This window comes from Drosophila nasuta, chromosome X, assembly GCF_023558535.2.
Source record: "Drosophila nasuta strain 15112-1781.00 chromosome X, ASM2355853v1, whole genome shotgun sequence".
Lineage (NCBI taxonomy): Eukaryota > Metazoa > Arthropoda > Insecta > Diptera > Drosophilidae > Drosophila > Drosophila nasuta.
Window position 1 is genome coordinate 28,036,337 of NC_083459.1, and position 20,316 is coordinate 28,056,652.

General features: G+C 35.5%; 2 protein-coding genes across 3 annotated transcripts; one reads left to right on the forward strand and one right to left on the reverse strand.

Annotated features, from left to right (window-relative positions):
* Positions 1–664: 664 nt before the first annotated feature.
* Positions 665–15,496, reverse strand: LOC132796686 (uncharacterized). 2 transcript variants are annotated; one of them, XM_060807938.1, is made up of 8 exons: positions 15,281–15,496; positions 14,975–15,196; positions 6,815–7,317; positions 5,076–5,794; positions 2,834–3,047; positions 2,193–2,511; positions 1,918–2,042; positions 665–1,861 (listed from the first exon to the last, which is right to left on the reverse strand). In XM_060807938.1, exons 3-8 carry the CDS (start codon positions 7,107–7,109, stop codon positions 1,710–1,712), a joined length of 1,824 nt encoding a protein of 607 aa, XP_060663921.1. In that variant the 5' UTR covers positions 7,110–7,317; positions 14,975–15,196; positions 15,281–15,496; the 3' UTR covers positions 665–1,709. The 2 variants fall into 2 exon arrangements, with proteins under 2 accessions (XP_060663921.1, XP_060663922.1); XM_060807939.1 differs by having other exon boundaries at positions 14,975–15,297; positions 15,409–15,489.
* A 1,361-nt stretch (positions 15,497–16,857) lies between these two features.
* Positions 16,858–20,065, forward strand: LOC132796861 (uncharacterized). Its single transcript, XM_060808186.1, has 9 exons — positions 16,858–17,148; positions 17,204–17,308; positions 17,373–17,516; positions 18,302–18,413; positions 18,467–18,600; positions 18,662–18,802; positions 18,860–19,021; positions 19,080–19,520; positions 19,628–20,065. The coding sequence occupies exons 1-9, from the start codon at positions 16,948–16,950 to the stop codon at positions 20,009–20,011; spliced, it is 1,824 nt and encodes a 607-aa protein (XP_060664169.1). The 5' UTR covers positions 16,858–16,947; the 3' UTR covers positions 20,012–20,065.
* Positions 20,066–20,316: the final 251 nt, after the last annotated feature.

Genomic DNA, 20,316 nt, shown 5'->3' on the forward strand with positions numbered 1-20,316 from the left:
AATATCGATAGGCAGTGCGACAGATGAGCTAGCGCTATCGATAGATCAGCGCCGCTAGTGTGAGGAGTGAGGAGCACAAATTGTTGTAATACTAGAATGGAGCTACAAACTACTTAATAGGCAGCTTAGTGATTAGTTTGTTCAGCATTAAAAATGCATTAATATTTAAAATTGAGATGTGAATTTATATCGTTTATAGAAATTTATACTTTCTATATTAATTTATAATTCACGGTTGTCTTGATTACTCGTGATGTTTTCGAAAGGCACTCACGAGTAAGTGCAGCTCAATACTCACATTGCAAGCGATTGTCACATTTTGTACCATAAGCGGTACATTTGTAATTTATTGGTACACTTACATGCAATGCAATATTAAGTGAATTTGGTAACTTTTGTTTGTTGTACCAACTGTGAACCATGATGACGTCCCTAGAGAGAAAGAGAAAGAGTGAGCGAGAGGCACTGATGATGAAGGACATTATTCCGCGGCCCCTTCAAAGTTTCTTTTGGTCAGGCAACAAATTGATGGGGCAGCATTTTGGCACAGCCAGCAATAGTGATGACCACAAAAGTTGGCAAATATGAAAGTTTGTTTTTTTTTATGTTTATGATTTGAGAGGATTGCATATTTCATAAGGAGGCGGAAGACAAAGTGAAACAATTTGAATGGTTCTTATATTTGAAAGTATGTATTTTGATTTACTTGTAATATAGCATGACGACAATCATGACAATTCACAATTACCGCAATTTAACAATATTTTGTTTGGTTTTGGGTTGTTGTTTTTTTGTTTTTGTTTTTGTTTTTGTAATGGTTACCATTAACTTAGTGATGTATACAAATCAATTGAAAATTCATTTTAACTATACAATAATATGTTTTTTGTTGTTGTTCTTGTTGTTGTTGTTGTAAATATAATTTGGGCTAGTGGAATGAGGATTAAAATGTTAGGATTATGTAAAGTACACACAGGTTTTACACATTTTTATTTATCGCCTTAACGTCTTGACATTTTACAATATTTACAAACATACTAATCTGGCCAAAAATAACACAAAAAAAAAAAAAAAAACAAAAACTTTACTTAAAAAATACTACAAATAATAACTTAATTTATGTAAGTGATAGTTTAATTCTTACTTACACATCGAACCCAACATAATCAGATTAATTCGAAAATTCCTCAGTTTCGAAATTCCGAATAGTTCTGTTATAACAAATCTTAACTCAATTATGTTTTTGTTCTTTTTGTTTTTCTTTTTTTATACAAATTTCTTAATTTTGTTGTTGTTCTTGTAATTTTCTATAATATAATTAGTAACATATATGGTATGTAGATAAGAAAGTTGGGCAAGTTCTTGTCAAGTGTGTTTTTATAAACGGATTTCTGCTACTAAAGACAAAAGAATAATTTGCGACTTGACTCAAGGACTTTATTATAGGAATTCAAAATGTGAATGGAAGTCGTGTAAATTGATATAGAAAATCCCTATGTATATATGTATGTATATATGTTTCTTCACTTTATGATGTTTTCTTCATTTTTGGTTTTTGGTTTTTTTCTTGTTCTTGAATAAGATGTATATACGAATATCAGATGCTGCTTTGGACAATGTCGAATGCGTTTGACAAAATTGTATTAGAATGTTTTATGTTTTATGTTTTATGGCAATTATGTTTTTGGTTTTTTTGGCAATTCCTTATCTCAAGCACTCAACAATTTGATTGAATGAAATTGCGAAGAATGATTTTTGAGCATGTAGAAGCAAATCACAATGATGAAAAGACTCCAGGATAATAGCAAACAGCTGCCAGATTTACGAGCTAAATTATGTTGCACTGCAGCCGGTAATTCCCCTGAAAAAAAAGAAAGATTTTAATTGAAAGATAAGCCATATATCGGGTATTATTACCAGTAAGAACTTGGACTTGAACAATGACTGTAAAAAGTCTGCCAAGTGAACATGAATAGTTGCCGCTGTCTGAGAGTTTGGCTTCTGGTATGGAAATCCGGCTAGTCAGCCATTTATCGGATACGCTATAAGGATAAAGAAGATTTCGATAAGATATAGTTAGAAGAAAATAACAGCTAAAACTAGTAGAAATTTGGTGAAGCTGAGTTTTATATTACAATAGTTTCACACACTTTGAAATTCTCAAAAAAAAAAAATAAAAGGAAATACTTTACCTAGATCGTCTATTGGTCAGTGCTTGAAGTGGCTCTTCGTCCTTGGCCCAGGTAATAAAATTAGTAAAGTATTTCTCCAGCTCTTGGCTGGTGAAAGTCGTATGCGTTTGATTGGCATCGCTGATCAAATTCAAATTGAGATTCAGCTCGTTGCCCGTATCGTTCAGTTTGCCCGATTCGGTTGATTTGAAGATGTTGTTGCGTTCCTTTTGAAAGAAATTTCGAGAGATTTGGCACTGCAGATCGACGGTGCTGCCCGATTTATAATACCGATCACCGACGCCTCGTTCATGTTCATCGATAATGCGTAAAGGTGGCTCTAAATAAAGTAGATGTTAAGTTTAACAGACAGTTTAACTTGTGGTTACATAATGACATTTTAGACTTAATATAATTCTAGAGTTGTTATCACAATCATATTTTATTGTCGTCTGAAGAATTTCAATTCAAATCGTACTATGTGTAGATATCATATTAATCAAAGGCTGAACTTCAGATTCAAAAATACTTAATTTGTAGGCAGCATTTTGATAGCTTTTGCATTGGAAATCTTTGATGTGAAGTAAGATTTTTCTTTCTTGGAAATAAATAACAAATTTGCTTGTGAACCTTGTTAACCTTAAGTGGATGGAAAAACTTACCCAATATGGTGAGGTTAGTGGTAAAGACCCGCGGCGGATGCGTTGAAACCTGACACATATAGATGCCAGCATCTTCCCGCTGGGTGGGATTGATGAGCAAACGCCAATTGTTTGGATATTGGAATTTGACACGAATTCGCGGATCTCCACTGTACGTCACATTGCCAACGGTGAGCAGGGAGACCTTCTCGGTGGTCCTTCTAACCCACATGACCTGTAAAGAGTGGGAGATTTTATCAAACTCAATATGAAAACCCAATATGAAAAGACATTTCCTTTACTAATAATTTATATAACCTTGAACTTTAGAAAAAAGTATTTATATACTTTTAGAACTTTAATTTTGAAATACGAAAAGAAATTTCCTTTCCTAATCCTTTATTTAACTTTTAACTTTAGAAAAAAGTATATAAAGTATTCTTCAATAATTTCAATTTTGAAATACGAAAAGAAATTTCCTTTCTTAATCCTTTATTTAACTTTAGAAAAATGTATATAAAGTATACTTCTAGAATTTCAAATTCGTATATTCAAATTCAAAGTATATAAAGTATACTTCTTGAATTTCAATTTTGAAATACGAAAAGACATTTCCCTTACTAATAATTTTTATTATTTTGAATTTTAGAAAAAAGTATATAAAGTATACGATATAGAATTTTAATTTTGAAATACGAAAAGAAATTTCTTTTCTTAATCCTTTATTTAACCTTAGAAAAAAGTATATAAAGTATACTTCTAGAATTTCAAATTCGTATATTCAAATTCAAAGTATATAAAGTATACTTCTTGAATTTCAATTTTGAAATACGAAAAGACATTTCCCTTACTAATAATTTTTATTATTTTGAATTTTAGAAAAAAGTATATAAAGTATACGATATAGAATTTTAATTTTGAAATACGAAAAGAAATTTCCTTTCTTAATCCTTTATTTAACTTTAGAAAAAAGTATATAAAGTATACTTCTAGAATTTCAAATTCGTATATTCAAATTCAAAGTATATAAAGTATACTTCTTGAATTTCAATTTTGAAATACGAAAAGACATTTCCCTTACTAATAATTTTTATTATTTTGAATTTTAGAAAAAAGTATATAAAGTATACGATATAGAATTTTAATTTTGAAATACGAAAAGAAATTTCTTTTCTTAATCCTTTATTTAACCTTAGAAAAAAGTATATAAAGTATACTTCTAGAATTTCAAATTCGTATATTCAAATTCAAAGTATATAAAGTATACTTCTTGAATTTCAATTTTGAAATACGAAAAGAAATTTCCTTCCTAAATAATTTATTTCATTTTGAGCTATAGTAAAAAAGAAAACCTAATATACCTGCGATAGCGGTGATATTTGGTACATATAATAATAACTATATTATTTATGATTCCTGAAAATTTGATTGGGATCAGATATTAATTGTAGAAATTATTCAAGAAATTCTTTTGTACTTATTAATTGCACCTTGGGCAGACAATTTCGTAGGTTTTTCTACACTTTTGAAAGTAGTACTTTAAAAATATGCGAAATATAGCTTTTGGTGACAATCTGACATATTTTGTAATCTATGGTATATTTTGTTTGTATTATGATATAGCCAAAAATGGTATTTGGTATATTTTGGATTTTTTTTTGGATATAAATATATACGTATGAAACATAGCTTTCGGTTTTTTGAGTGTATTATAATAGAGCGTTTGGTATATTTTAGTATTTTATGCTATTTTCAGTATATTTTCCGCACTGATTTGGAGATACCCGCTACCCAAATCAGTGCGGAAAATATACTGAATATAGCATGAAACAGTCGAGCATACTCTTCTAATGTAGCTTTCTTGTTTACTTTATATAAGTTTTTTTTTTGTGAAGTAGAAATTTTATGTTTTGCCTTATCTTTTCATTCTAACTCTTTTTTCTATTTTGTTTTAAAGGTAAGGCGTCTAAAAAACATATTTCCTGTTCTAAAGCATAACATCTTGAAATACGGTGAGTCAAAGTATCTTTATATATGTATGTATGTATATTTTATAGGGATTCAGCTTTTCAATTTACAAAACTTTATTTTTTATTCATATTTTCATAATTTATTGAAATAACAATGAGATGTACTTTTTATGGATATTTTGTTGTTCTACGAATATTATTATTATTTTATGAAAATAACCTTAGGCTATATATGAATATAGTTTTGTTATGTTTTGTATAAGATTCGAATGTTAGAATGTTGGGGAACTCACAGTTTTGTCCTTCAACATGCCGACGCGACAATTGAGCACGGCTTCGGTGAAGAGATGCACGGCGGCGACCAGCGTCTTGCCGGGATCAATTTGGGTGGAGGGCTCCTCGAAGAAGGGACCGTAGTGGTTCTCATGATGATACTTGCTGCGAAATGTCCGCGAACGTTCCGCATCGGGGGCGCCTCCAAATGTCCAATGATTGCGTGACTTTGTCGAATCGTTCGGTTGCTTTGCTGTGCTCCGAGCACTTTTCGTCGTTGTCGACGACGATGATGAGGATGAGGATGAGGATGTTGATGATGACGATGCTGTCGCTAATCCCAATGTGACCAATGAATCAATTGCACTTGAACTTTTAATTGTTGTGCTATGATGATGATGATTATTGTTGTTGTTGTTGCTATTGATAATTCCAATTGTTTGGTCTCTCATCGATGGTTGTTCCGATGTCAGTGCAACTTGTGCCGTTGCTCTGCCTGCTGTTGTGCTTCCTGCTCCTGTTGTTATTGTTGTTGTTGTTGTTGTTGTGGTTGCATCTGGCATCTGGCCAACGTCCGGAATTGTGGCTAACGTGTCCACAGGAATGAATGTTATTGTTTTTGTCGTATTATGCTCATCAAAATAGAAATTATTCTCCGTATTGTTGTGATTATTGCTCCGACTATGTTCTATGGCCACAGACGTTGATGTTCCAGCTGCTGCTGTCGTCTCTGATGTGCCTAAAGGAAGTTCAGTTCAATTCAGTTCAAACTTGGTTTGTTTACCCGCCCAACCTAAAACGATTTGAATTTCCTCTTTTCTATTTTTATACCCGCTACCCATAGGGTAGAAGGGTATTATAACTTTGTGTCAAAAGGAAATGTATGTAGCAGGCAGATGGAAACATCTCCAACTCTATAGAGTATATTCTTAATGAGCATCAACAGCCGAGACGATCTAGCCATGTCCGTCTGTCCGTCCGTCCGTATGAACACCTAGATCTCAGAGACTATAAGAGATAGAGGTATAATCTTTTTTCGACAGCATTTGTTATGTTTGCACGCAGATCAAGTTTGTTTCAAATTTTTGCCACGCCCCCTTCCGCCCCTTCAAATCAAAAAAATCGAATAACAAGCGTAATTTTAAAGCTGGAGTTGTGAAGTTTGGTACTATATCGATATACCACATATACCATTTGGTATATTTTTAGTATTTTTGCAGTATATATTGCTTTTATTCAAAATGGGTAGCGGGTATCTCACAGTCGAATACACTCGACTGTAGCTTTCCTACTTGTTTTTAGTTTACTTTTCACATTCTGCTCTCGGACTAATTGAAACATCAAAAGTACAGCATTGAGTGTGAAAATTCCGAAAAGTTTCCATCATCAAAAATCGAACTATTTCTGTATTAATTCTTGAGTGACATGCGAACAAGTTGTGTGTGACAAACAAAAATGTGCTAGACTAAACGTTGACAGCTAAGCAACGAAAGCAAAAACTATTGACAGACTTTTTGTCTTTTGAATATTTCTGTGTTTGAAGTTTATTACACTTCCTCGAATATTCTATATAAATGAACTTTAATAATTTTTGGTGAAGTGTGCCGTAAACTTGAAGAGAATCGCTCAATAAATTGCAAAGTTATGCGAGAAATGTGGGGGGAAAGTTATGCAAGAAATAAATTGAGATTGCTGTTTGCTAATTAGATGCTGGCCGCTGGCGCCATCTAGCGTTAGGCGGTGGACACACAACACTTACCCAAAGCAAAACGTTGTCCAATCACAGCGACAACCGCAAGCAATCGAATCAGATTGAGACCTTGACGATGACTTTCTCTCTCTCTCAGTCTCAGTCCTGAGCGCAATCTCCTCAATTCAGTGAATCGAAGTTCGTTTCGATGTTGATGCTGCCTTCTTGTTGTTGTTGTTGCTGTTGTTCTTGTCGTTGTTGTTGTTGTCTCTGGATGATGGCGGTGGGAGAGCTGTGAGAGCTGCGTTTGGGCCGCGATTGATGCTGATGCTAATGATGCGCTATTAACTCTTGAACGCCTCATCCTTTGCACGGGATGACGTGACTTTGATATTCTGGTCTGGTATGGTAATCCGAAACCTTCATTGTATTTCAAACAAATGAACTGCCTTCGCCTCTTTTCTCTCCTTCCTCCTCCCGGGCAGCGTTTTGCAATTGATCGGCTTTGCTGGCTTTTTTTTTGTCCTCCTTTGCTTTTTATGTTTTGTGTGGGTTTGGTTTTGTCTACGTAACTGCAATTAGAGAAAGAAGAGTTGACATGACTTGATATCAATTGCAACTGGTTGCACATAAATGGGATTTGATTACATTCGCAGATTGCGATTTTCATGGCGCTGACATTCTATTTAAGGGACTTTCAGGATTCGATGGGTTATTTGTTCAAATTCTTTTAAATGACTTTCGGGATTCGATGGGTTATTCGCCCAAAATTCTTTTAAGAGACCTTCAGACTTCGATGGGTTATTTGCTTAAGTTCTATTAAAGTACTTTATGATTCACTTAAATTCTTTTAAATGACTTTCGAACTTAAATGGATTATTCGCTTAAATTCCTTTAAAGGGCCTTCAGACTTCGATTGGGTATTTCATTAAATTCTTGTTATTCACTTACATTAATTTAAAGAATTTACGGTTTTTTATGGCTTTGAAAAAATGTAATGATTTGACTTGAATTTTTAAGTTGCTAAACTCACATTCTTTTTTTTTTTTTAAATATTAGTCACTGATTGATTGAAAAGAATCAATCATATATAAAAGTTTCCGCCCTGACACACAGATGGCGTCCCTAGAATGAAATCCCTATGATTTTTGGTTAGTCCTAACCTTTAAAAGACATCGAATGATGAGGTGATCGGTAAAATTGAGGCGTATTTTAAAACAGAGGGCAAAAGGTACTACAAAAGTGGTATCAACAAGTGAGTGGAATAATGTTTAATTGAGAAAACAACTTTTTTTTTTTTAAATAAAAGTGTTTTACTGTGGTAAGACAGGAACTTTTCAATTAACCTCTTATTTATGATGAATTATTTGAACTAATGAGTCTAATATTCAAAGAAAGTTATGTGAATTTATGTGCTTAAAGATTTGTGTGGAACAGTTTTAATAGTCTTTTATATACTTAAAATGTATCAGCTTTTATTTAGCTTACAATATTTCTTGTTTTGTGCTTTTCATATTTAAAAATTTTTAAACTTTCATCAGCAAAAAGTCGAACTCATTATTCTTTCTAAAAACTCCTATGGACATATATTTCAAAGCATCCCACTTTGTTTTTCTCTATATCAATCTTCTTTTTACCCTTAAAAATTCTTCTTCTTCTCTCTCTTTTATTTAGTTTACAATATTTCTTTTTGTGCTTTTCATATTTAAAAATTTTCAAACTTTCATCAGCAAAAAGTCGAACTCATTATTCTTTCTAAAAACTCAAACTAAAAACATATATTTCAAAGCATCCCACTTTGTTTTTCTCTATATCAATCTTCTTTTTACCCTTAAAAATTCTTCTTTTTCTCTTCCGATTAAACAATTCCTTTTTTTAGAGCTTTGATCTCAGCATTTGTGTATTTTCTTTGATTTCCTTTAGCTTTTAGTATCTCATTACTGTGTAGAGCTGTGCTGCACTTAAGTACATCGAATAGTTAATGTTGTAAGTTGTGCAGTATTAATTGAGTTTTGGGGTTGGGTCCGGTTGAGTTGAGTTGAGTGGAGTTGAGTCCGGCCATTTCACCTGAAAAGCGTAAGGCTCTTTATCATAGTAGTTGTCTGCTTGACTCTGGGGAATTGAGAATTGCGAATTGCGAATTGGGTCACAGGAATTAACACAACTTGACTGACACTTGACGACTTCAAAGAATGATGGACGAAGTTGGAAGATGGAAACCGGACATTGTCAATAGTAACTAGATGCTGAGCTGCAAATCGAGGGGACAAAGTTGAAAATGGATAAAAGGAGTGAAGTGGAAAGGAGAGGAAAGGGGACTAACGGGGGAAGGAGGGCAGGATAGAACTACGACTACAGCGATAAGTTATCAAGAAAGTCCATTTAAAAGCGAGTTTTTATTGGCGTAATACAGCTGAAATAAAAGAAATTAAAGTTGATTCCTACGGCGATAGCTTAGCCTTAGCCTTTTGCTAACTTTGTCTTCCATCTCCCATCTTCCATCTTCCATCTCCCGTCTCCATCTTCATCGCGCTTTCGCTGTCTCGCTGAGCCACAGTTTCATCTTTGACTTGAGCTTTGTCTTCATCTCCATCTTTGTCTTTGTCCATCATAGTTTATGTGCGGCTGGGCTGCCCTTCGCCCCTTCTCCCCCTCCCCCACTCTCCACGCGCTCTCTCACACTTGCTCAATGTTCTCTTGCTTATTACATTTTTGCCTCTCTCGCTCTTTTTCGCTCTGCTGCTTCCCTTCGAATTCCACTTTGCCATTGACTTTGCTGCGTTTGCTCTCTATGTGTGTGTGTGTGTGTGTGTGTGTATGTGGTGAGTAGGTGGGGTGGTGGGTTTGGCTTTGGCTTTCGGTTTGGGTTTTTGTCGTGGTGGGCGTTGCTGTTTGCCCTTGGCTCACGACATAATCACCGTAATAAATATTATATTAGTGAAGTTGTTGTTGTTGTTGCTGTTGTTGTTCTTGTTATTCTTGCTGTTGTTTTTATTCGCTCGCTTCATTGTTGTTGTTGTCACTTTTCGTGTTGTTGTTTTTGTTTCTTCAGCTTCCACTCATCTGATGCCCTTTTTGTTATTTTTTTCCGTTTTTTTTTTTTTGTTGGTTTCTGTGTCGTTTGCGTTGTTTCATTTTGGTTTTGATTTCTGTCAAAGTTTTCTCTGCTGCTGTTGTGTGTGTGCGTGTGTGTGTGCGTTTGTGTGTGTACAGTACGCATCCCTTTTTCTTGCCTGCTTGTTGACATTTGATTTTTTTTGCCAAATCACACAAAATGAAGAACTACAACAACTATAACAACAAGGAAGAGGAAGAGTAAGAAAGATGAGTAGGATGAAAAGGCAACTGAATTTAAAAGGCAACAACTATTTGCTTTAGAGAGAGAGAGAGACAACATGATAACAATGTGAACAACACACGACAGACAGACAGGCGGAAGGAAGGAAGGCTTAAAGCTTTTGGCGTATTCTAATTGCACTTAAAGGACAACAGCCAGGATTTTCTCATAACCCACACACTTACACACTGACACACACACATACACAGCGTCGCACTCACAGCGGCAATAAAAGTCAAATGAGCTTCATGGCGGCTTCTCTACTCTACTATATAGCAAAAATTTTCATTTTATGAAATTCTCTCGCTCGCAGTCATCATCATAACCATCCCCCCATCCCTATCATCATCATCATCAGCGTTCGCGTGGTCATCATGATGTTGGCCTTTAAAGCAATAAACAGCAACAACAACAGCGGAACATTAGCAACTGACTCCCAGCTGCAGACTGTGTCACGTCTTTTGCGGCGCTTTCTTTTATTTACCCAGTTTAGCATTCCCCTTTCCATTAACATCATCATCAGCATCGTCATTATCATCAGGTATTCGCTTGTTGTTCTTCATATTCTACCACAGCTTCTTCTTCTTCTTGCTTGTTCTTACTGCTTGTTCTTCTTCTTGTTCTCTTGTTCTTGTTCTTGTTCTGTTCTTCTGCTACTTCTACCTGACTTTGACTAACTAGCTCTTAACGCTTAACGCTGCGTCTAACCCCGTGAAATCCAGGGATCTGACTGTGCCACCTCCACCTCCCCCTCTCTCCCCTACCCCTTCCCCTGGGGGAGAACGGGCCTGGGTTAGTGCTGCACCTGCTGTGCCCCATTGAGTGCAAAACGTGCTTTGTTTTGTTTTCTACGCATTACGAGTAAGTCTTGTACACATTTTCATCTTTTTTTTTCCTCCTTTTTTCTTTTTTTTTTGGGGCTTTGACCCAACCAAGCAACCCCTGAGTCCCCCACACCCTGTTCCTCCCCCCCTGCTGTGTGTGTGTGCGCTCATTACATCAAATTCTTCTACTTTGCGTATGACTCAGAGTTCAGAGTCTCTCTCACAGATTAGAAACTTCTTCAACCGCTTGACATTTTCGGTAGCTTAGCACGGACCTAGGAACAACTTTTTCCGACTCCCTTCGAGCACTTTTTTGCTGGCTTGTTGTTGTTACCCCCTCCCCTCTCCCTTACTGCTTTTTCTTTGTTTTTTGTTTGAAGCTATGCTCGACTCTCTTCTCTTCTCATATGTAATTGCTTCTCACATACATGCACGCTGTCGTATACTTGATACGTATATCCTCATTCGCATGTAAGTACGATGTACTTATCATGTCTTCGTGTTGGCATTTTCCGGACTCCTCTCTGTCTCTATGTTTTGTGTAATTCCAGCAATTTTATAATCTCCGTCTTACCTAAATGGATTACAAAGCAACCAAAAAAGAATAGAATAAAGGGGAGAAGCCTTTGCACATTGATCTGTTGTTGACAGCAACTATAATGCTATCGTAATTTAGTTGAATAATTCATTTTATGACATGCTTCTTATAGACTGTGGCACATTATTTCGTTTTTATTATTATTTTTTGCTTGATTTTTATGGAGTTCTCGCTCTCTTTTATTCCCAAATGTGTAATAAAACAGAAAGTTTTTTCCCTATTCGTTGCATTTTCCTAAACTTTGGTAAGGAGATGTTTTTTTTTGTATTTCATCACGTATTTTGAAACTCTTTGAAGTGCTCAAATGAAATTTGAAGTCAATTCTCTTCTTTACTATTTGAATATTGTTCAATCATCGTTATTTATTTATTTTGAAGACACATCGACAAATATTGAAAAAGTAAAGATCTTTAATCATTTGTTCCATTCTATATGTATTTTAGATCTTTAAATTTTCATTTTTTCCATACTATATGTATTTTAGATCTTTAAATTTAATTTGTTCCATTCTATATGTATTTTAGATCTTTAAATTTCATTTGTTCCATTCTATATTTATTTTAGATCTTTAAATTTTCATTTGTTCCATTCTACATGTGTTTTAGATCTTTAAATTTTCATTTGTTCCATTCTATATGTATTTTAGATCTTTAAATTTAATTTGTTCCATTCTAAAATACATTTTAGATCTTTAAATTTCATTTGTTCCATTCTATATGTATTTTAAATCTTTAAATTTCATTTGTTCCATTCTATATGTATTTTAGATCTTTAAATTTTCATTTGTTTCATTCTATATGTATTTTAGATCTTTAAATTTTCATGTGTTCCATTCTATATGTATTTTATTTCTTGTTATCTCATTGCAAAACTTTTGTATTTCACACTTTATTTTACTTAACGTCCAAGATTCTTTTTTATCCTTAAACTTCAGCTTCATTGGGGAAACTTCTCTCATTTTCACTCCCACAACGAGGTCAATGATAGAAGTCGCAAGTAGTTTAATACAGGTAATGCAACTAGTCGAGTTTGGTGGACGCATCGCAAAATGAAATAGTTTTTTTTTTCCAAGTTGTAGTTGTGGATGAGTCAAGGTAAAAACGTTTGTTCAAAAAGTTAAAACAAATTAAAGTTTGTGAAAGCTATTTAATTCTATTGGGGAACACGAACAATTCACCAAAGAATGTTCAAAAAATAAATAGACAGAGATAGACAAATAGAAAGAGAGACAGAGAAAGATAAGGAGAAGCCAAAACAAATGATAAAAACCCACGCAGAAAACTGAGAAACTTTGGATGCGTTTATCCCCACACAATTTCTATGAATGCGAACGCGATTTTCTTTGGCTTGTCTCAATTGATGATGACTTCAATTGGCTTAATAGCAAAACCCAAATGTTATTAACTTAACACACACACACACACAAAAAACCCGATTTAATCGTTAAACTTAATGAGCCTCTGTTTGTCAAGGAACAAGGAGGAATTCAAGTAATTCGATTGAAAAGGATTCTCGCTTTGGTTGCGAATGAAGAAGAAGAGGACGAAGCGATTAAATGAGCCATAGCGTTATTCATTTTATAATTGGATTAATATGCTTAGCTTAAAGACAGCGTTTGACATGCAATTTAACTTGTGGCTCCATTCAAATCGATTCGATTCGATTCGATTGGGTCAGCTGAGAAAAACTGCGGAAAATTGCGGAAAACTTTGACAAAGTTCAAGACCGTTCAAGCATTTTGAAATGTTTTCCCATAAAGTTGAAGCGGACAACGGTTAACAAATCCTTTTCAACTGCTTTTGGTATTGCTAATAAGAATTCAAGTTGAAATTAACTTAATTTTCTCATTGGTGAATCAATTAATATAGATTTTTAACTAGTATTTAGAAGTATCTCATCTTTAAGCTTCAGCTACTGCAAATATTAACATTCACATTTGTGTGTTAAATCGTATAAATTGACAGTTTAATGAAAAAAAGACTAAGTTCTAAAATCAAGAACGTTTGTCTAAATAATTTTATTCTTGAAATAAGACCACTTGAAGAACAAATTCTTAAAACTAAGTCTAAAAAATGACAAATTCTAGATTTCGGCTACAAAATTCTGCAGTCCGTCGAAAGTCCTTAAATTTTTTTTTTTTATTAAAATTTGAGTGTTTTCGTTTATAGTTATAGTTACACAGTTAGTCGAACATTCTCAATATAAATATTTCTTTATTGAAGTAAATTACCAAATGGTAAAGTAATAAATAAATCTTAAAAAAAACAAACAATCAAATATAGTAAAATAATTTTTTGATCTTATAATACGATTTTTGGTCTTAAAACTATAAGATTTTTACACTTTTTTTGAATTAGAACTTGTGTGTTATATTAAAAATTCTTGAAATGTCTTTGTAACCTTTAAATTTTCATATTTTTAAAGTATTTTCTAGACCAAAATTCATAGTAATCTTGATTTTCGAACCTTTTTGTTTTCTGTGCTTGCTTAGTTTTAATTAATAGTTCTCCCCAACTGGAATTTTATTATTTTATAATAAGATTTTTGGTCTTAAAACTATACACTTCTTTTTAATAATAACTTGTTTCTTATATTAAATGTTCTTTAACTCAAATTGTGTCTTCTAACCTTAAGATTTTCATATTCTTAAAGCACTTTGTAGATTAAAATTCTCAGTATCAAAATCAAAATCTTGATTGTCTGTGTTCTGTGTAGTCAATAAATTTGATTAGGCTTAATTAATAGTTCTTCCCAACTGCAAATGAAGTTGATGAACCGCAATTTAACTTGCGGTTAAGATTCGCAAGCTGCATTTAATCACCAGTTAAGTAATTGCAAGTTCACAGCGTTGCCAACTAGGCGTAATTAAGTGCAGTTGGCAACACTGCGAACGCTCTCTATTAAAGACCGTGGCGTGTAGTTTTAGAAAATAGCGGGGCTGCCAACTTGTCGATTGCGATTGCGATAACGCAGTTCAGCCTCAGCCTCAGCCTCGGCTTCAGTTAATTTCACACTTAATTGAACTCACCAACCTTGACGTCAACATGGGAAAATTTTGCGAAAAAAAAATGAGAAAATATAATGCGAAGGGTGGGGATGGGAAGGGAGGGAAGGGGAAAGCCCACTTGATTTATAGATTGTGGAAGCGATGGATTTATGTGCGATTTGCCATAAATTGCATTTGCCGTTGGACGGAGGCGAATCTGCATAAATATTGCAGGTGATCCAAACAGGTTAAATATCCGGAAAAAAACACTGAAGAAAAGCAAAAAAAAAAAAAGAAGCGTAAAGGAAATGTGCGAGTAACGAAAAGCGGAAAGCGGAGCGGAAAAGGAAGCAGCAAGGATGCCAGCAAGTGGATCAACTGCACAATTGCACACAAACTGTGCAATTGTTTTCTCTCTCTCTTCTTCTTTTATTTTTGTAATTTTTTGATGCACATTTAGTTTTTGATTTAATTGCAAACTCACCTCAAATCTCTCTCTCTCTCTCTTTCTTTCTCTCTGTCTGTTGTCTAGCTTAAATTGAGCGTGTTGCGAACATATTCCGATAATGCGATTAGTTTGCTTTTGTTAGTTTCGATTTATGGTTTTTAATCCTCATTCTGCTTCTGCTTCTGCTTCTGCTTCTCTGGCAGCATTATTTATTCTTATTCACACTTGTTTGCTTGCAAAAAGTGAACAGCAAACACACTTTCAAAAAATGAATGCAAAAAAAATAGTTTCAACTTTATTTAGCCGCAGTTTTATTTCGAGTAGAGCATTTGTTTGTTTTACCTTTGTGGCAACACACACTGCAATAAAAATATAATAAATAAAAAATAACACTGAAACACTCTTTTAAGTTTCAACTACAAAATCAAAGCACAAACAATACAAAAAAAAAATGTGAAACGCGAACGCACGCTGAAGAAAGACGACAATCGAAAGCGAGTTGTGTGTGTGTTTTTATTTTTGCGAGCGGCCAGAGCGTGGGCATCGCATATCCTTGAAAACGAAAACCGTAATGAACTGTCGCTGGCGAAATTACAGCGACATTGCTAAGCATCCAAATGAACAGCTCAACTCAACTCAGCTTGGCCACCCTTCGAGTGAAAACGATGAGCGCTCTCTCTCTTGGTGAGCGCTCTCTTTTCAGTCTTCACGCTCTTTCACTCAACACACGCGCTGCACACTCAACACACAGCTGAGAAACTCACCCCTGTTGACTGTCCCAAAAGCTCGACTCGCACTTTTGTGCAGCGCTAACGGGGTAAATTGAGCGCATGGTGAGTTAGTGAGTTTGAGAGAGAGAGCAAGCGAGCGTGGTGAATTTGACGTTGTCAAAGGCAAAGGGGCAAACTGTTGAGTGGTCAGACTAAGTGCTATGCTATGTAGCGTACGTCTTTGGCTTGATTGAAATGATTACCTTGCCTTGATTACATTGTTATTCCAGGTCGTGTCTTGTCTCTCTCTCTCTGTCTGTCTCTCTGTCGTGTAGATTCTTTTCATGCCACTTTAGCTCTTGCTACGCATGCTACCAGCTGTGGCAGCTTTAATCATTGGCTGTCTGAATTTTGGGACGTCTTAAGCTGCCTGACGAATTCTTTTTAGTTCCGAGCATTTAGTCATTGATTTGAAAATATTGAAGCAGTTAGTTATACTACACTTAAGTATTACACCACACAAGCAGAATAAATAATTAAAAACTTTGGTACTATAGTTTTAAAAGTTCTGCTTTATTGCTTTCACTCACTGTCACTGATCACAACACCAAAAACTCGGTTCTTCTTGGTTTTTTTTTAATGAATTTCAAATTTTACATTTACTCCTTGTAGAAACCCATAAGAAAAAAACTCGGTAGAAAACTACGTTCGTGAGCTGTGCGAAAATATCGAACACAAACGTACAAATATCGAGCACACATTTTCGATATATTGTTTCAGTCACGCGATAATTTATCGAGGTGAATTGAAACGGAGCTCAACACAGCAAAAATGTACAAAATACAATTGCGTGCAAAGCGATACTGATTTTTAAAAATCATTCTGTTTCAATTTTTTTGGATGATCTTGATCGTTCACTTCTTGATAATTTGGTGGTAAAAGTTTGTTTAAAGAGCGGTTATACTAAAAAATTTACCGTTGCCCATTTTTTTGTTGGTTCATTTGTGGCTTTGAAAACGCCAAAGTGAAACTTGATCAAACTCGATACTGAGAAATGCGCGTGGAATCGATTTTTCTAACTTTAAAGTCGATATCAGTTCCGATATATCATTGATCGATATTTACATATATATTGAATACATATCAATGTGGCTTTTTCCAATCAGAAATGGAATTCTTCCTTCAACTTCAACTTAGTAGGCAGCACTCACAACTTTATATGAAATCAGTCGGACAACCTTACGAAACTCTTTACACCTAACACTATAAAATACACTAGAATTTCCCTTGTTGTAGACAATGTCGAAGCGCAACAAGGAGGGCGATGAATTGCTGCGCAGGAAGCATGCGAGGATGCGTTTCAAGAAACTCATTCGCATTGCATTGGCCAACACTTTGTGGATCACCGAGGTCGACGATGGCGGCTTCACATTGAATGTGCGCAAAAATGTGGCAATGATGGTGCGCAAGAAGCACAAGACTGGCATACTCACCATGGCAGTAAGTAATTCACCACTAATCAGATCACCCAGATTAAAGATATCGTGATCGATAGCAAAAAGGACTCTTGGCCACAGCGCATCACAAACGCACCATCGAGGAGCGAAAGAAACTCTGTCTTATCGTTGCGGGTCTCGGCAGCTTTGCTCAAGTGCCACCGGTACGATTCTTAACTATATAGTATAATAGATCGATCCGATATGAACTTTTTGCTCATTTGTTAGAAAATTCGCGCTCGTCTTGTGCCGCATTTGCGCTTCATGCAGATTGCCGCGGGTCGTATCCTGATGAAGGAGGGCGATGTGGCCATCTGCGTTTATTTTGTGGTTAGCGGAGATATTGAGATGTCCCGAAAGGTGTGGAACAAGGTGAGTTAAACATAAAAAGAAACAAAATCTGAAAATCTACCGCTACCATTAGACCTAAGGGGTATTATAAGTTTGTGACTCTATGAAATGTGTGTAATACGCAGAAGGAGGCATCTGTGAACCCAAAAAGTATGCTATATATTCTTCATCAATCATTATTAATAGCCAAGAAAATATAGCCATGCCTGTTCGTCTGTCCGTCTGTCTGTCTGTCCGTCGGATAAAACCCCTAGATCACAAAGACTAAAAGAGATAGAGATGCAATTCTTTTTGAACAGCACTTGTTATGCTTGCACGCAGATCAGGTTTGTTCCAAATTGTTGCCACGCCCATAAATATCGAATAAAAAGCGTAATTTTGAAGCTAGAGTCACGATTTTTGATACATTCAGTAATGAATATAATTTTATGATTGATTTTGTTGCGGTCAAATTGTAGTTATAGAAGTTAAAAAATACTTTTACTATACATGGACAAAAAAGACCGCTTACTACGGGTCTTAGGTGAATTGGCACATTGGTATATTTTGAATGCAGTACAATATTAATATACCAAATATAACTTTTGGTATATTGCAAGTATTTTTATGGTATATTAATTTGGCATATTTTAAAATATTTTACTTTTATTCACAATGCGTAGCGATTATACCAAATATAGCCTTTGATATACTTTTGGTAGTTTTCGGGTATATTAATTTGGTATACTTTACAAATATTACCGGGTATCTCACAGTCGAGCACACTCGACTGGAGCCTTCTTACTACTTTTTGTGCTGTTCCATAGGTTACACGAAAAATGGAATCGAAGCCCGAGGTTTTTTGTGGTCCCGGCGATTGGATCGGGGAAGTGGAACTTTTGGAGAAAGGTCTGCGAATGGACACATACACAGCCATAAGTAGAGTTGCATATAATGATGATAACAAAATGATATAAATTATTATTTACTAGCTAATTGTGAAATTCTGGTGCTGGACGATGTTAATTTCAAGACCATTTTGATGCCGTATGTGAAGAAAGTTTGGCTGGAGAAAAAGAAAGCAATTGCCTCGCTGAGCTATTTGCGCTTCATGACCGAAGCTCAGGTGATTATTAAAATGAAATGAAATTAAAGAAGGAATGAATGATTAATGAGCATCGTTTCAGGTGGTGAGTGCTTGTAAGTTTGGAATGATACGACAGTATGATCCGATGAGCACAATTTATCCCGAGGAGAAGGACAGCATAAATCATGTGCACTTTGTGCTCAGTGGCGAGTGTGTGCTTCTGCAGTGCTTGCACATGAAGGTAGGTCATAGATTTCCATTCTTCTTAAATGGATTCGTTCTATTTCTGTTAACTTAGGTGAACACTGTGAAGGGCGAACTGCAGTATGAGCTGCCCGAGGTGTTGAAGGACGAGAGCGAGAACGATGCGGAAGACGACAAACCGGAACCATTCGATGTCCGAGAAATCTTGCGATCGAGCTCATCGCTCGATGAACTCGGCTACAATAAGAAGAAAGCAGTAGGTCCCATAGGTATTTTGGGTTATGTGTAAAATTCAAAGCTCATTCTCCATGCAGAAACGCAAAGCGGAATTCTCGAAAATCGAAGCACATTGTGAGTTCTTGAATCAGAAACCAAAACCGGTTGAAGAGGAGCCACCAGCCATGCCTCATCGACGTCATTATGCCAAATCGATTGCCAATGCCGAAGTGGCGGATGTGCGCAAATCGAGCTATCGAGTAATCGATCAATTCGAGGACTTCTATGGCGACTTTTCGGAGGATGAATACGATGAATTTCGCATTTCCGGTTCGATGATAAATCGTTATTACTCCTCGAGTCTAGTGAATCAGCTTGCCGAGGGCCGAGAGGCGGCTATCTCATTTATGGGTCACAAGTCGAGCAAATCCAATCAAATGATGTTGGAAGAAGTCGAATCGGAGGAGTCGGAGATATTTACCGCTACGACGCGCTCTGCGACAACAGCGTCAACAAAATCGTTATCGATCAGAGCGTCGGTAAAATGTTCTACTAATCGATTACTTTATTAGTGGATCCAATACTAAATCCAACTTGAACATTGTTAGCCAATTTCATAATTCATTCTTATGTGTTTCTCTTTTAGAAAGATGACAACTATGCCACACACTTTATCGACATTGGATCCATGTACTTCGGTGGCCTCTGCGGCGTTGGCGAGACGAACGATCATCGCGTTCTCATGGCGCGAACCACAGTTCAGTGCTTGCTAATACCCCGCTATTGGTTGATGGAGGACGAACAGAATCCTGGCCACATCTGGCAGCGTATGCGCTTCTATTTGGATCGCTGTATTCCCTCGAGAAAGACACTCTTCCGCGATTTCATCAAGTCTCGCAAATGGTCAAATTTCAAGGATGATTGTGTCGAGCCATTTACGCATTCGACCACAAATCCGACCAAAATTGAGGATATACCAATCTTCATTCGTATCGTCAAGTCAAAGGAGTCACCAACACACGATCATTAAATTGTAATACATTTTGTAAAATTTGTATTGACTTTCCACCATCATCAATAAATTTGGTTTTAAAACCCAATTTTTATTACTCTACAAAAGTTGGGAAGTTCAAAAAGGACTTGGCTTTGAAACAAATTATTTCTTCGCTAAGAAATACACTTAATATGTTGGGATGTTTAAAAGGACATTTTAGTCGATACAATTTAAATACTAAGCTGATTTGTAAACCGCCAAAATGGTTTGAAAACTGTATTAGCAAATATCCTGAAATTTATAGCATTAGCGATGCCTTTTTAGCGAAGACAATATCCAAA